This window comes from Bombus vancouverensis, chromosome 12, assembly GCF_051014615.1.
Source record: "Bombus vancouverensis nearcticus chromosome 12, iyBomVanc1_principal, whole genome shotgun sequence".
In the NCBI taxonomy this organism is placed as follows: Eukaryota; Metazoa; Arthropoda; class Insecta; order Hymenoptera; family Apidae; genus Bombus; species Bombus vancouverensis.
In genome coordinates, this window is record NC_134922.1 from 10,601,646 (window position 1) to 10,618,772 (window position 17,127).

Genomic DNA, 17,127 nt, shown 5'->3' on the forward strand with positions numbered 1-17,127 from the left:
ATAAACCCTTATTATAAGTATTCATCGTTTTATTATAATTAACAAATGTGAAATTTAATGCAATTTGAATTGAATTACAAGTTAAAAATTTATTTCGAGTACCAAGATAAAAGAAAACGAATTAAAATCAATGATTGAAGTATACTTAATGATAATTCTTAGAATAATTGAAATATATTGCTATTTCTTCAGAAAGTTAACATACATTTACATAAATTTGATTAGGATTCACAATTTTGTTTGAAGTATAGAACGCGCAGGAGCGATGTTACATGTAGTTTGAACGTAGAAAAGTTGCAAAATTCCTCTACACCCCTGAGAGAAGCAGTGGTACAGCATCTAACCCGGGCGATGATGTAAGCACAGTCTATCCTTCTCATCTCTACACGCTCGGGCATTTTCTTTCTTTCATTTCAACTTCTTCTACCCCTACTTCGAAAGTACCTTATAGCCAGTTATAGTTGGCGAATATTCGTCATGATAAAAATATTCTGGTATATTTTCGAAGCTCAAAGAAACTTTTTAAAAATAAAGAAAAACGTCAAAGCCTGTTCCATTCAAATTTTCTACCTTATACACTTCCAGACTTATAATCCTCAAGTTTGAATAAAAGAAAGAGATACTATAGAAGTAGCATGGAATATGTTTAAATCCTGGAAATAAAATTGTAAGCGAATAACGGATACGTAATGTCCAAAAATACCAAACTTTAATTCACAGAGCGATCCATCGTTCAGGGATTCAGAGACAAAGACAAACGCTTCGGTGTCGCGCCCTATCGGTCGATCGTTCAAATATTCCGTAGATCATTGCAAGTCCTTTTTCTTCGTCATGCCAACGTTCATTCCCTCGTATCTCTCTTCGATCCTTTCTTCCACACACACGCACGCAGGAGAACATCGCGTCAGATATTCCTCTTCATTTTCATTATTTAATCGAATCGTGTTATTTCCTTCCTTTAAGACTCGAGAGTTCCTCGAAACTTATTTTCTTTATCGTTGTTTTTTTCCCACCACGAATGAAACTTTCTGTCTCTGTTCGTTGTACTTTGAAGCGGTGTTCGTTGCTTCTCTTCGTGGCTCTCCCTCTCTCACCTCAGCACGGTTCCCTGTTTGAGCTGTGCGAGGGGAACACAGAGGTAACAGGGACCGTGAGGACGAAGAGCAGTGCAGTCTCGAGCCTCGCGTCGATCGCAGAGGATTTGTCTGTTGCTCGGCTCTCTTCATGCTCGACTGCTTCTTTCCAGAGCAACGAACCGCCGGTAGGTGTGTGGTGCAGTGCCGATAATTTAAACACATGAAAAGAATTTCTGCCAGAGTATGGGAACATCCTCGGGGGAGGTCGATCTATCGCGGGGAACGACAACGTGGAATCGATGATAATAAAACGAGCAGAAACCCTAAAGAACTCGGTCAATTTGAAAATCCCATTCGTCGAAGAATATTCGCGAGGGCATCTGACTCTGCTTTGGCATAAAAGTTACGCGAATCATAGTATCGTTCGCGAAGATAGGGTTGAAGTTGACGATACGGGAGCGCGATAACGATCGACTCTCCCCTGACTAGATAGAACGAATCGTCGAGACTCGGAGTCTCGTAAATGAGCGAGAAGAATCGTCATCGAGGGATCAGTCACGATTTGGGGATGTCGACGTGCGCGAGGTGGACTTTATGGCCGGCGAGAACGCGTTTTCGACGCTCTCCGACGAGTCTCGTGTGCTACCGGAAGTGTTGATGATGAACGAGCCGGATCCACGAGGCAGATCGAACTGGTGATTTCGACGAACTTCGATGCTCCTTGAAAAGTGATTTCCGCCATCCTGCTCTTCATGACATTTCGTTTCTTTTATTCCGTTTTCGTTTGCCTTCGATTCGTTGTTTCGTAAGAACAGTGAAAAAGATTCGTCGTCGTTCCCTTGTTTTTCCCCAAGAAGACAGAAACGACTGGATATCGCGACATCGCTGATAATTGGATATTTTGGGAGACAGACCGGTGATCCGACAGGTGAGATATTTTAATAAATATCTACGTATTCGACGTTCCACGCCAGTTCATATTAATCTGTATGTTGCTGTATCGTAAGCTCGTCTTTTATTCTCTGTGCTATTCAATATCGACAGTTTTCTCGATATCCTGATAATTAATGCTTGCGGGATAGTTTCCAGCGTTGTAAAATAAAAATATCGGTCCAAGTGATTAATGGAGTGGAAGCACAGGGAAACGTACATATATCGGACGATTAGTGAAAATAAATCTTTCATCGTTTACTCGATTCGTTAACTGGATTCGTTTAATGGATTTATTATGTCAGATGTATCTAATAACATGGAGATGCAAAGATAAAGTCCTGTTAAACGTCTCTTCGAGTTTTACGTTTTTAATCGTGGTGACACCAAGATGGCGCAATATCTCGCTGCGTGGAGAGACTCTACGAAGACCACGTTGGCGGATATTCAAGGGCGCAGAAGCCGTCTAGAACGAGTTCTCGTTGAAATTACCGTCAACACGATAGAAAAATAACAACGAGACTAAAATTCGCTGGTTGCGTCACCAACAACGCGTTCTTTGTGGATTCGCGTTTTAAGTTGTTCTCCATTCTCAAGGTCGTCGAAAGCGAGCACGCGCGTTTCACAATGATTTCGTCGAACGTTTATTTGTCATTTATCTCTTTCGTCCTATTTCCCTCGCGATGAATCAATTCCCGTAACTTTGATTTTTCCATATTAAAAAAAAAGTTTCAAAATTCTCGCCACGTTTAACTGCTCGATACATATCGTATCAAAGTCTATTTCACCCCCCCCCCTCCCCCCGTGGAATTCACGAAAGGGTGAAAAATTCAGAACTTAAAAAATAAATACGCGTTTCTTTATCGGCAGGATTTCTTGGATTTCCGGTGTCAGACACCGAGAACGCGTACGTTCAATTTTTCATAGCAATCTCAAAGGCCAATGACTACGCTGACCGTGCACGCTAACGCCGTGAAAGGTATATTATTTAATTCATGGAAAAAAGCGGACAATCGGAAGCTAGCCTGAAATTAGTTCGGTTCTCAAGCGTCTTAAATACCCTGATCGTCGCAGTTCGTTGCGTACGAGGCACAACGTTTCAAAAATCTACATCCGGCTGGTAGTCGGTGGTTCTGGTATTTCGTTGAAAACGCAGTCTCGTGTACAATCGCGATTTCGAGTTCGACGCCTAATATCGTTTCGGAATAACCGAGCGAGTGTGGGTACATTTGAAAAAAATGGATGGCTAGAGGGGTGTAACGCGAGAGCGGCTGACAGCTGTGCGAACAGCGTGGAAGCAACCGTTTCCTTTCCCGAGCACGTTGCGGAGACACGCATGGAAAATGGAGGGGCACACAGCCAACGGCTGAATGGGTATAACGTGGACTTCATAGTCGGTTTAATGAAACGGCGTTATGCAACGCGACTACGCGAAAACGAGTACAAGGCTCGGGACGCTTGTTCATCCTCGTAGGTGGCACTGGTGACCAAATATGCAGGCGCCAAGGATCGTCTACGCTCACGCACTCAACGATTTTCATCCAGCATCTCGACAACCGACGCGTATTAATTATATCGATCGCGACCGATACGCAGAAAAAGGCCGATTGGCTTGAATTATCGATCTAAAAATATTTGTACAAGTTTGAGCAAAAGGTAGAAGTATTAAAAAGTTGTGGTATTAAAAAGGCTGAACTTTTTAAGAATAGGCTAGGTAGGACTAGTTGTTTAATGTTAGCCTCGTTTGAATTGCTAATGATAGTGGATCTTAACCCGTTGATAGGAAAACACGAGTCATGTAGTCATTTGGATTCCTTCTTTACTTATTTTCAGTCTTTTATCGTGTCGTATCACTTCCGTTACAAATAGACTATGTTTGTATCGGCGAAGATTAAAATAGAATTAGTACGGCATTCGTTTGTCTTCGTCGACTTTTCATCTTACGATCGATAGGAGCTTCTGGTTAACGAACGATACGGTTGACAAGAGGTTTTAAAGAGAGGCTTGACAACGATTCGATCGTTTAATTACGTCGAAAATAAACTCGCTATCTGTTCATTTAACAGCAAGTTATACGACGTTTCTGCAGAAAGTTTTCCAATCTTACGTCATTCCTGCCAGCGGTTTTGAAGCTCGTCTCTTTTATGAAAAATCGTCTTCCGGATTATTGCATAGAGCGTTGTTCATATGACTATTGTTTTACTTGTAAATCTTGGGCTTTCGTAACAGCGCGAGCGCATACGTATTGTGACTATATCGGCCTTATGCGAGACAAGTCACCGGTGACTTCAACGCACGGTATGTCATGACGTGGGATCTGCTTCGACAGCCGTACACTCTTTTCGCTATGCTCGCAATTAAATTAAATGAAATTCTCTATCTTTTGTCTTATCTATTCCCATTATGTGTACTAGATAAACTTTTTAAAAATAGAGAAAAACGTCACACTTAAAATTTCATTTGCGATATATCGCATCGATAAAATTTGAAAGCAATCAGAAAATGAAAATCCACGTATACAGAAATTGCAAGATACTTACTGCAGACATATACAGGGTGGTTGGTAACTGGCGGTACAAGCGGAAAGGGGGTGATTCTACGCGAAAAAAGAAGTCGAAAGTATAGAATACAAATTTAAAAAATTAAAAAAATAACGTCAATCGGGACAACGATGTACAGTGAGATCCGTTATAACGAGACGCGATAAAGTGCACGCGTACCGACCGAAAATTCAAAGTCGATTTTCTCGAAAACAAAGCCTCGAACGAGAAATTTTTATTCTACATTTTCGACTTCCTTTTTCGCGTAGAATCACCCCCTTTCCGCTTGTACCGCCAGTTACCAACCACCCTGTATATCTATCAATAAGTGTACGATATAGCAATAAATATTACAATTACAAGTACGTGTCGATATACAACGGACTGTTTAATTATCTTTGTGATCTCTGCGAAGTACAATCCCCCGTAATTTCTGTATAAATATTCACATCTGTTTGAAACTTGACCGATATGATTGCGATAGTCAGTTCTCGTTACGCTGCTAATGAAATTTCATAGAAAAGCGTGTACAAGTGGTCGATTACTTTCGCGAGTTCCTCGCGATTCTGTTTGTCGGTAACGGATTTTTCAAACGCGACCAACGAAAAGGTTGGAAGAAACGAATTTCCACGTGACGAAGAGAAAGTGAAAGGTAGAGTATATGTTACGGCCCTGGGTTCCCAAGTGCATCAAATCGCGAGGCACGAGCCTGACTTTCCTGGCCGCGACGAGAAAAGGTGGAAAGAAGGTGGCAGAACCTCGCGGGATGTCGATCGACCAGCCTCGTAAAATCGCGCGGTTCGTGTCGTCGCGACGTCGCGTCATGTTCGATCGAAAAACATAAAGGGGTCGTGGTGCGGTGAAAATGGCGTCCGCGTGGAAGGGCTACGGTCAAGCACGGTGGTCCAGTGTGTTCGAGGTCGTTCCTGTTCCGTGCACCGGCCTCTCTTGTTGCTCGAAAAAGTGAACGTTGCGTTATGTTCGGCCACCTCCGCGAAACACCGCGTCGCTTTCTCGACACAGCTCTACTAACCAGCTCGAAAACGTTTTCCCTACATCAAAATCAAACCCTTCGACCCTTCCAATTTTTCTCCCATTTTCCCTCCCTTTTCTCTCTCTCTCTCTCTCTCTCTCTATGTTCTCCATGTCAGCACGCGGCAAGATGGAGATGTGTCTGCGAATCTTACAAACCTTGAGGCGTGTCGCGTTGCTTGATTTATGATTCCGTGGAACATCGACGAGAAGGTCTCGACGATATCTCATGGATCTTTGGAATGTGCGAATGGAGGAGGATTTTTTTTGGCATCGAGAACCTCGTTACGTAGCCTGTTTAGTGTACAGTTAGCGAATCGAAGTTTGTTAGGTCGTGAGCAGAGACGTTTAACTGGATAGATGTACAAAGAACATCGAGTGGATGTATTAAGTAAGAAGATAGACCGGTCGTCGTGTGATTTTTCGTGTTTTGTTGCAAGTGTTCTCGCGCGAGAGACGTTTGCACGGTCGATCGTACTCATGGGAGTTCGACCCAGTTATTAATAAGACTTTCTCTTTTATTTTAGCCATGGACTGGCGGGGGATCGCACTGGCATTTTTATTGGTAAGTAAATGAAAAAGTCTTCTGACAATCTCAAGATACCCTAACACGTATTTCCTATCAATTGCACAACCTTGATTCTTTAGATTCCTAAACATACCCACGATGTTTACGCATTTATATCCAACACAGATGTATACAGATGGACAGGGATAAACATAGATACAAAAATTTGCAAAATATCAAAAGTAAAGTGTAATGAAACTTACTTTTCAGCTTTAGTTTGTTTATCAGTGTTAATTATCATTAAGGATTAATTCAAATGATGAAAGATACTCTTTGAACTACACGAAACGTATACACAAGCGTAACCAATGATGCAATACGAAAATATTACAAACTTCGATACGTTTCTTCAGCGTGTGAAACAGCTGGACCGCCCAATTCGAAATTTTCGCCTCTCGATTTTCGCTGAATTTCGATTTCAATTTCGATGGTGAATAACAAGTACGTGTATGATACTTTCTCTAGTATCACGTCGTACGAAAAACGAGCATGACTGGAGAGCGTAGTATGTTGGCCAGGAATGTGGGGAATTATGTAATCCTTTGTTGGTACAACGTGCCGCTAAACCGACTGTCAGGAAAACTGTGTCGAGACGGCTGCAATATTTTTTATGCCCCGCAATTTTTCACCTCCAAGTTAATTTAAAGTGCAGCAATCCAGCGAAACGACGCTATCACGTACCAGCTCTTCGAGTCTCTTTAAGTAATTTTACCTCGTTCACAGCTTTACATTCGATGAAGATTGGGATACAATTTGAAAAGATCGAACGTGAGATTCGCAAATTTATCCTTGGGACCTTAATTGAACTGATATCATTCGCAGAACTTGTAGATTTGATGCGTCTATGGGAAATTCAAAGGTGTAAAAGTAAACTAAAAGATATGGAATACACGTAACGTATAAAAAAAAGATTTCTACTCGGATCCCATTTTTTCAGTTCTGTTTGTAAAAATCTGAACTTGGAAAAATATCCCCGCTCTGACCATTAGTGAGATTTCAGTGATTAGTCAATGCAAGAATAATCTTTTCTATTGGTTGTGAAAGCTGTGTTGCATTAGTCCAATGATACAATAAATTTTCCTCTTTTTATGGAGCACGAATTTACTCAAACGAATCACTAGTATATCGTATTGATTGCAATGATACAGTTTTTGTTTGAAACGTGTTTAACAAGCGTTACAAACTTTCCTGTTGCACGAGCTATTCAGCGAAATGAAGGCTGCACAAGATAATTTGAGTAGATACTTGCTCTTTTTATGATAATCATAGTAAACATCCTCGCAAAATGAAGCGACGTTTTCTCGACAAAGAACTGTGGAATTGATGTCGTTAACTCATTCAAAGGTTGCAATTATGGGCCTGTGCAACGTTTAATAATCGACAAATAGCCTGGAATCTAGGAATTACACTGATTAGAACCTCAGGATTCTCGGAAGTGGACGTATAAAACTTACTAAACTTGCTAAAAAAAGGAATCATATACCTATGCTGTAATGTTCCTTTATACGTTTCAAGAAATCGTATACACCGTTTGATCCTTACAGATATGAATTTTTTCATTGCACATTAACTTTCCAGAATAAATTCTATCGTGTCATAATATTTCATAGTATTCTACTCTAACGAATGGCAAAGCCATTGCAATTGTCTGGACTTGTAATTTTGTGAATTACAAATTTCGCAAATGTTCGTGGTTTTATAAATTTTTGTGATCTTGTGAATTGCATTCGACCAAGGACAAGCGTCCGTATACTTTTGATCGATAGTGTACGACCAAATGAAATAACGTCGACGCGCAAGTATAGTTTTATTTTTCCACTTGGAAATGGTCACCGATTTGAAAAGTGAACGTGCAAACGTTCGCATAAAGAAAAACCTCGATCTTAGTAGAAATTGCAAGTTTGTGAGAAGAAAGCGTGTAGGTGATCGCGAAGAAATCATCGTCACACAGGAAATGCGAATTTCCAAGTGGATGCGTAAACTCGCACCATGTTCAACTGCTTGCGAGATCTCGATAAACATTTGCATGCGTAGAGAAGAAGAACTTTGGATCGGGTTCGCACGAAAAAGTAGCAAAACTCTCGAGCAGATGCAAACGTTTACGGAATACCGAGCACACTCCAGAAGAATACACTGAAATTTCTAACTGGCTGATCAGCGCGAGTGCAAACAAGCCGCCAAATATGTGTACAACACGAAGAGCACAGATCTTAAAATATCCGAAAGGACAGTTCGAAGGAAAAAAGCCAAGAAAGTTTCACGTTTAGCAGGAAGCAATAAAATAGAGGGAAAAGGAAGAAGAGAAAACCTATGGAGCGCGTTGCTGCATAAAAATCGCGTCATGCGGAGACTGAATTTTCAAAGTTATTCGAACAGCGCTATGCAAATATTTGCACGAATGTTCTGTATGCGAGAGAAAGAGGTACGATCGCTGGAGAAACAGCCACGCCCACTTTTACTTGCTGTTCTTTTAAATATCGGCGCATGATCTCGCAGAGGTCCGTGCAGCTCGTTTTCACAGACGTTTCACTGTGAAGTCGATAGGGGAACCGATACCGGAAGTGAGCCTCTAAACGCTCCCTTGCCGGCAGTTCACACGTACCAAGAAAGAGGAAGACGGAATGTGAACTTTCGGCACTGTTTAGAAAATAATTTATGTTCGTGTACTACTCGAAGCAGTTAGGACGAGACCCTGTTTATTTTATAATTCCATTTTACCGCGAACACAAAGAATAATAAATTTTGCACCGCGTTATAAAGCTGACTGATTGAAAAAAGTCGATTTAATTAAATTTAATATCCGCATAAAATTTGTCTGTAATAAAATAGACATATAGATGGATGATAGATAATAAAATTTATATAGATTCTATAAAATTTGATACCGTAAGTATTATTCTGTTGCACATCGAAATTCATCGAAATAATTCCTTTACCATAGGAAATCCAAGTATCGTAGGTTTCTAATTTAACGAATAAACATACGTATTTTGTACTGAAGTAAGACGCATTCGTAATAGAATTATTTTTACCATTCCTATCACTAAAAACGGAATTTATTTTTATGTTTGCTTATAATATTTTTTATAATAGTGCACGTGATTTCACGTAATGCAAAAACTAAAGATGCTAGTGGACAACGAACCAGGCTAATCGGCAGGATAAAGCAATTGGATTTCTCTGTTTATGGACACACGCTAGAGGGAACGTTATCGCACGAACGGTCAATAGAAAATCACGTTTGTTTTAGACCGAGAGAAAGTCGTCAGTGACGCGACCAAGTTTAGAACGAGGATTGCGTAAATGATTTTTCACTGATTTGTCGAATACTATCGTTCTGCGTAACGTTCGTCGGACAAGGGCGTTCAGTTGGAAGCGAAACAAATTTCTAAATGAATCTAATCAGGAAATTTGAATATCCAAATTCGGAATGATTATCTCGATGAGCGATGGACGTGTCAAAGAAGAGAGCGTGGGTGTTCCTTTTGAAATACGAAATTTCACGGAGAGCCTGCAATCTCTGGCTACACCCACGCAACATCGGCCACTTTCAAGCTTTTTTTTCTGCCACTCGCACGTCACCTTCAACAATGCTCATTTAGTATCTTAAATCTGATTTCGTTGGTCGTGTTTCGTAGCTTCCCGATTGTTTCGAAAATACTTGGTGCAATTGTACCGACAGAATTGACGCAATTAAGGAGAATTTACCTTTCGGCCGATGTACGCGTATACCAGATAATTTCGCTTCGTCAACTTTATATAATTCGACGCGAATCTTTCAAACAAGCAAAGAATCTATATAATTCTACGTTTCTTATTATCAATTTACACGTTGAGGAATTTATTAACATGGACTGACTCTCCCTTTCATTCTTTCATTTGTATTTCCAAAGCAGAATTGGCATTTTCTTCTGAAAGATCTTTCGCAAACATTGAAATTGTTTAAGGTAGCAGAGACGCTTCGATAAATGTTGACAAATTTTCTCAGATTTGTCGAGAACCTACCGCAGTGACGGTAGTAGCTATTCATTGTTTTCTCAATGGATTACAAATTGCATGAAATTTTTTAATATTTTATATAACACGCTTGATATGTCCGCGACAAAGTTCCTATAAGTGTTGCGATACTTTCGTGAACGACTGTACGAACGAAAAATTACAGTACATTATACTCTTATATGAATCGTTTGTCCCCTGATGAGTTCAAATAAATATCCTGCCTTATCTCGAAATAAAGGAGTCTGCGGGAAAACCAGTCCTGTCGATAAAGATCGCAACGTATTTCAGCGAAAAGCGTGCAACGATGACGTCATTTAGATACTTATAGAGATACAACGATCGAGTAGAAGCGAATGAGTAATGTAACTTGCGTTATGCCAGCAGGATCGTACGCTGGGAGGCGTTTTCAAGGAGATCTCGACCTACGCTACATCTGCGACTACGTCGATCCGATTATCCATTGATTCACTTGATAAGTTGCTTGCTTAGGGTCGATTGGAATGTACGATAATATTTTGTTGTCCCTTGATACGCGTTTCTTACAGGATCGAACGTTCCCGTTAAATCAGCGTTGAAAATGTTAGTTACAAGATCTCGCGGTTAACGGCCACATCTGAGAACGATTATTTACCATTATTTAACCATAAGAGCGAAGAGAAAGATTTCACGTCGTGTGACGAGAGCAATTGTGTTCAATTATGCTGTAAAATTGTTTCCGACGCTCACGTGATATAGAATATTTGCTTGCTATTCAAAGGACAGGAGAAATCCTCCTTTTACCGCGAAACCAACATCCCAGGACTTTGAGTCCAAGAATAAACAGAAAATAAGACTCTGTTCTCTGGGTTCTCAATCCGGATTCCTCAGGAGTCGTAAAACAGCTTGCAAACAGCTAGTACTGGCTCGAGGTACGTCGAGGTATAACAACGGTGGCTCAGGAATTTGAATAATTAAAATAATTGGGAGTTTCGTACCGATGAACTTTAAATATACGTAGGAAATGATCGCAAGAATAATTGAAGAGTGCTTGTAGCGTGAAGACACCGCAAGGGTCAAGAAATAAGTTTGTCAGGAAGAAAATAAAACTTGCACGTTGATGCGGTGGAAATTCGCAAGAAAGAAAACTGTATCCGTGGAGAATCAAATTCTACAAGAACATACAATTCCGTTCTTCAAACCATTGAGCTACTAAATTGGATCATCGATCGCTGTAATTATTCTTAGACTAAGATTTTTGCAACTGATTAGATATTAAGTTAGAATTATTTCTAATGAGTTTACCGTGGCTTGTTAAACACGTAATGGTCGTAAAGGTAAAAAGGCGATGATCTCTATGTACAGACAAGTTGAGATAAGGCTTGAGAGACACTGCTTTATGCAAATAATCCCAGAACGACCTTGAAATAACTTGCGCATTTCCATCATTTTTCTACCAAAGTCGTACGTGTACTTTGGAAGATGTTCATGCCGGTAAACTATAGTTACAATTATTATACTTTGTATTACTGCGAGGTTACACGGATCGTATTTCAAAGTCTCATCCTTGAGAGATAAACGTTCGCGTGGATATAGATCTGAGCTTTGTACGCCCATCGATCGACATCAGCCTCGAGGCGGATTTTTTTACGAAACTGCATTTCGCGCTGTATCCTTGCGATTATGTGTAATTGGATCAAACACGAACGCGAGTGTTTAACTGACGGCGTTGTATGAACGAGGCGTCTGCATGCGACTCCGCGTATCCGTATATGGCACTTGCAGTTTTACTATCCGATAGAAACCATAGCAGAGTAACCTTCTCCACCATAACACGAGTTCCCTTCTCTGACACACCCTATCGTGAGACGAGTTGACACGAACATAATTGCGGGGTGTAAAAGATCGTGTTCGATGATTAAGTACCTTACCTGTCAATTACATATTCATATTAGATTGACACGTATGAAACGTCGCTTCATTAAAGTTTAAATTTGGCGGGGTAATACTACTCGTTAAATTTTGTTCAATGGATAATTATCAACAAATTAAGGAAGAAGAAATTTTCTGTAAATCGCGTTCTAAAGCACATTGACAGTCTTTTAAATAAATCTGCGTGTTTCGTTCTCTAATTGAATTTGTGAAATTTACAAAATTTTACCCGCTTCGAAGTTCTTCAGATCAGGGAGCAAATGCTCCTAATATCGTCTCTGGTCTATAGTATCGTCCAGAGGTAATATTTCGAAAGAAGAAGCATTGGCAGAAATCGGCAAAGAATCGAAGATGTGATCAAACGTGTATGAAAGAAACGCGTTTCATTTCGCATGTACGTTGGTATCTTTCCTAGAATTTACGACGCATGTTTAAACACATGCGAAATGGCCGCTGACTCGCTGAACCACTTTCATCGGCGCACACCGATAAGTGCATTTAACAACGCCGATGTCGGTGTTTATTAGACAATTTCTCTAATGTCGTTTTCGTGTGGTATAACTTTCGATGTGAGAAACGTATCGCAAACTCTCACTTTCCATCCAAAGAACCAATTTGTATTTTATTTACTTCGTCTCTATATCCTAATATGGAATTCTAATGTAGATATATAATAGTACTATCGGTGGATCAACTGCTCGAATAAAACCAGTTCAGGGTTACGTGGATCTGCCACGAAGACATCAGACCATCGTCGGGTATACAAGAAGAAAAAGAGCTGGACGTAACGCTTACATCGACACGGTGCAACTTGGATCAACTCCGACAATTACACGCTCACCTAATCCATAGAGCAGTAGTTGTCCGAGTCTACTACGTAATGTCGATACCTAAATCGGCATGGATTGGAAAATAAAAGTGTGTCGAGGGAGTAAGAGGTGTCTCGAGTGCCCTTGCTACGTTCACCGTCATCGCATCACGTCGGAGAACGTTTATTGCACTGTGGACAAGTTTTTGCACTTCTCCTTCTTCCCTCTCTTTATTCTTTTTTTTTTTTTTATTATTATTATTGCAACCTTCAAATCTCGGAAGAATAAGAAAACTCAGTTGGAGAAATTGGGTTTAAGAAGCTATCGAATATACTTGAATCTGTCCAGTCGCAACTAAAGAGAAGTCAATCGAAAGGAGATTACGGCAAAGAAGCAGAATGTAGAATAGATAAATTTGTTTCTTCGTGTTGTAAAAAGAGAGCATTGCTAAACAAGATGATCAATGTCTTGATCACCGTTATTGCATAAACATCTTGGGTCATCGGTTATACCAACTCTGCTGTAGTGATCAGCTCTGCGAGCAATTTATCGTAACGATCAATTCTCTCGAAAGGCTTTTATTAAGGAATCAAGGTTCTAAATTATCGTTGCAACAATTTTCAACAAACGCTCCCCTCTCTTTAGTCGTCGATTATTAAAATTCATACATCGTTCGATGTTAAACATCTATTACGTGTCCCTCTCCTCTTCCTTTAAAGTTTCCCTTAAACTGTACATTTTTCTAAGCTATTATTCCTCATAAAGCATTCGTCAAATTCAAAAGAATGAATTATGGACGATGAATTGCATAAACACTGAATTATTCATGGATTGTTAATTATTGTTTAATTTTCTATAGAATGGTTTGACAACTCCCACGAATGATAAGACAGGATGAAATATAATTATGATGCACGTAACTATACAGACCTAACGTTTAAATACTGTTACGAGCTGGTATGTTTTATCGGATAGGGTAATTAGAAACGATCCAGACTTGCAACACAATGTTCGTCCTTTCCATTATCCAATTGGCCTTACCATATACGTGCACGTATGGTCGCCTTTAGAGGTCTTATTTACAACCTTGCGCGACGAGCCAACAGCTCGGATTTTACTGCTCGAATTAACCATCGAGCTTCTTGTTCTTCTTATCGATCATTTGTCGGGCTAAACAATTTTGATTACGATGCAATCTATTTCGAAGGACACGCTCGAGGAACGCTGATAATGAAATTTTCTGATATATGCTACGTTAGAGATTGCTTGCAAAAGTAGTCGATCGTTTATGATTTTGAAGTTATACTAGCACTTTGAATCAATGAGACTCAACCATCGTGATTATATTGACGAGACTTTAAACAAATTGAAAATGTACGTAGAAACTACAAGCTATTTGGGGCAAGTATTATTATACATCTCGCAATTATATATAAGTTATATTAGCACTTATATTAGCAAGTTATATTAGCACTTTGAATCAATGAGACTCAACCATCCTGATTATATTGACGAGACTTGAAACAAATTGAAAATGTACGTAGAAACTACTAGCTATTTGGGGCAAGTACTATTATACATCTCGCAATTATATATAAGTTTTATTAGCACTTTGAATCAATGAGACTCAACCATCCTGATTATATTGACGAGACTTGAAACAAATTGAAAATGTACGTAGAAACTACTAGCTATTTGGGGCAAGTACTATTATACATCTCGCAATTATATATAAGTTTTATTAGCACTTTGAATCAATGAGACTCAACCATCCTGATTATATTGACGAGACTTGAAACAAATTGAAAATGTACGTAGAAACTACAAGCTATTTGGGGCAAGTATTATTATACATCTCGCAATTATATATAAGTTTTATTAGCACTTATATTAGCAAGTTATATTAGCACTTTGAATCAATGAGACTCAACCATCCTGATTATATTGACGAGACTTGAAACAAATTGAAAATGTACGTAGAAAGTACAAGATATCTGGGGCAAGTATTATTATACATCTCGCAATTATATATAAGTTATATTAGCACTTATATTAGCAAGTTATATTAGCACTTTGAATCAATGAGACTCAACCATCCTGATTATATTGACGAGACTCGAAACAAATTGAAAATGTACGTAGAAACTACAAGCTATTTGGGGCAAGTATTATTATACATCTCGCAATTATATATAAGTTATATTAGCACTTATATTAGCAAGTTATATTAGCACTTTGAATCAATGAGACTCAACCATCCTGATTATATTAACGAGACTCGAAACAAATTGAAAATGTACGTAGAAACTACAAGATATCTGGGGCAAGTACTATTATACATCTCGCTATTATATATAAGTTATATTAGCACTTATATTAGCAAGTTATATTAGCACTTTGAATCAATGAGACTCAACCATCCTGATTATATTGACGAGACTTGAAACAAATTGAAAATGTACGTAGAAACTACTAGCTATTTGGGGCAAGTACTATTATACATCTCGCAATTATATATAAGTTTTATTAGCACTTTGAATCAATGAGACTCAACCATCCTGATTATATTGACGAGACTTGAAACAAATTGAAAATGTACGTAGAAACTACTAGCTATTTGGGGCAAGTACTATTATACATCTCGCAATTATATATAAGTTTTATTAGCACTTTGAATCAATGAGACTCAACCATCCTGATTATATTAACGAGACTTGAAACAAATTGAAAATGTACGTAGAAACTACAAGCTATTTGGGGCAAGTACTATTATACATCTCGCTATTATATATAAGTTATATTAGCACTTATATTAGCAAGTTACATTAGCACTTTGAATCAATGAGACTCAACCATCCTGATTATATTGACGAGACTTGAAACAAATTGAAAATGTACGTAGAAACTACAAGCTATTTGGGGCAAGTACTATTATACATCTCGCAATTATATGTAAGTTATATTAGCACTTATATTAGCAAGTTATATTAGCACTTTGAATCAATGAGACTCAACCATCCTGATTATATTGACGAGACTCGAAACAAATTGACGATATACGTAGAAACTACAAAATATCTGGGACAAGTACTATTATACATCTCGCAATTATATATAAGTTTTATTAGCACTTTGAATCAATGAGACTCAACCATCCTGATTATATTAACGAGACTTGAAACAAATTGAAAATGTACGTAGGAACTACAAGATATCTGGGGCAAGTATTATTATACATCTCGCAATTAAATATCATAAAGATATTTAAACGATCAATTATTCGTATACGCTGTATACTAACTTTTTACAAAGTATCCGGTTATTGCAATTAATTCGATGTAAAATTCAATGTTTCGAGTGGTTCTAATTGATTGGCCAAGGACTGTGCGAGTACAGAGACCTTTCAAATTAAAATTCAGTACTAATAAAAACAGTTAATTGATGAGAAAAAATGTAGCATTGTGCGTGAGATTATCGGATGTGTTCAATTGGCACGTTTTCCACGGATCCTTGTGGCTAATAATCAAGTTTAATCGATGAGAAACGGACTCTCGCGTTTCCACGCGCCTCTGAAATCGCATGATTCATACACACTTCGAGCAATACCGGAGAGAGTCGAGCGAATCATGGTTTCAGCCTGACATTTTCGCAAGGATTTTTCAGTCGATGACGCGATCTTTGATCCGGGACTGGATTCTCGAATATGTCATTATCGAAACCTTCTCTATCGATCCTTTCTTATGACTGATCGTACGTGTCCTCAAAGCTTCTTATATCAGTCAGTGAACGTTTCCTTAGTTGTTGCACCTAATGATTAATTAGAAATATTATTTATCCGAATCTGAATGTTTTCGTTATTCGATAGATGGATTGTCAGAAACGTTACGAACTTTCCAAACGAGTTTAACGTTATCACAGGTACTACCTTTCGATATATTGTCATTGGTAAATAAAAAAAGAACCACTGTTCGCCAAACAAAAGAAGAGATCTTACACTTCGATAAAAAGATGTTCAACGTTCCTCAGGAATTTGCATCATCTTATTCGTGCATACCGATCTTTACGAAACATTTCTTTCGCGAGAAGAGAACTAACAGAACTACTTTTTCGACTTTTCTTAAATCTTCGAACAACTTTATACATTCTGTATATTTCTGTATCTTCGAAATTTCCCACAAATGCAAAAATATCTTCGGTTTAATCATCACCGTCCCACGCTATCCCTTGTTCGTCTTATCTATAGGGACGAACGATTCTCTAAGGAC

At 38.8% G+C, this 17,127-nt stretch overlaps 1 protein-coding gene across 2 annotated transcripts in view; it reads left to right on the forward strand.

The window, feature by feature from the left end:
* Positions 1 to 1,150: 1,150 nt before the first annotated feature.
* The window catches only part of pio (zona pellucida domain-containing protein piopio), a 74,128-nt gene continuing 58,151 nt past the window's right edge, over positions 1,151 to 17,127 (forward strand). Inside the window, exons 1-2 of one of the 2 annotated variants that reach the window (XM_033331501.2) lie at positions 1,151 to 2,004; positions 6,106 to 6,143. In XM_033331501.2, coding sequence (XP_033187392.2) covers positions 6,108 to 6,143 — 36 coding nt within the window. In that variant the 5' untranslated portion in view covers positions 1,151 to 2,004; positions 6,106 to 6,107. Of the gene's footprint in view, positions 2,005 to 5,704; positions 5,970 to 6,105; positions 6,144 to 17,127 lie in introns of those variants that run through there. The other variant, XM_076623237.1, reaches the window with a different exon arrangement.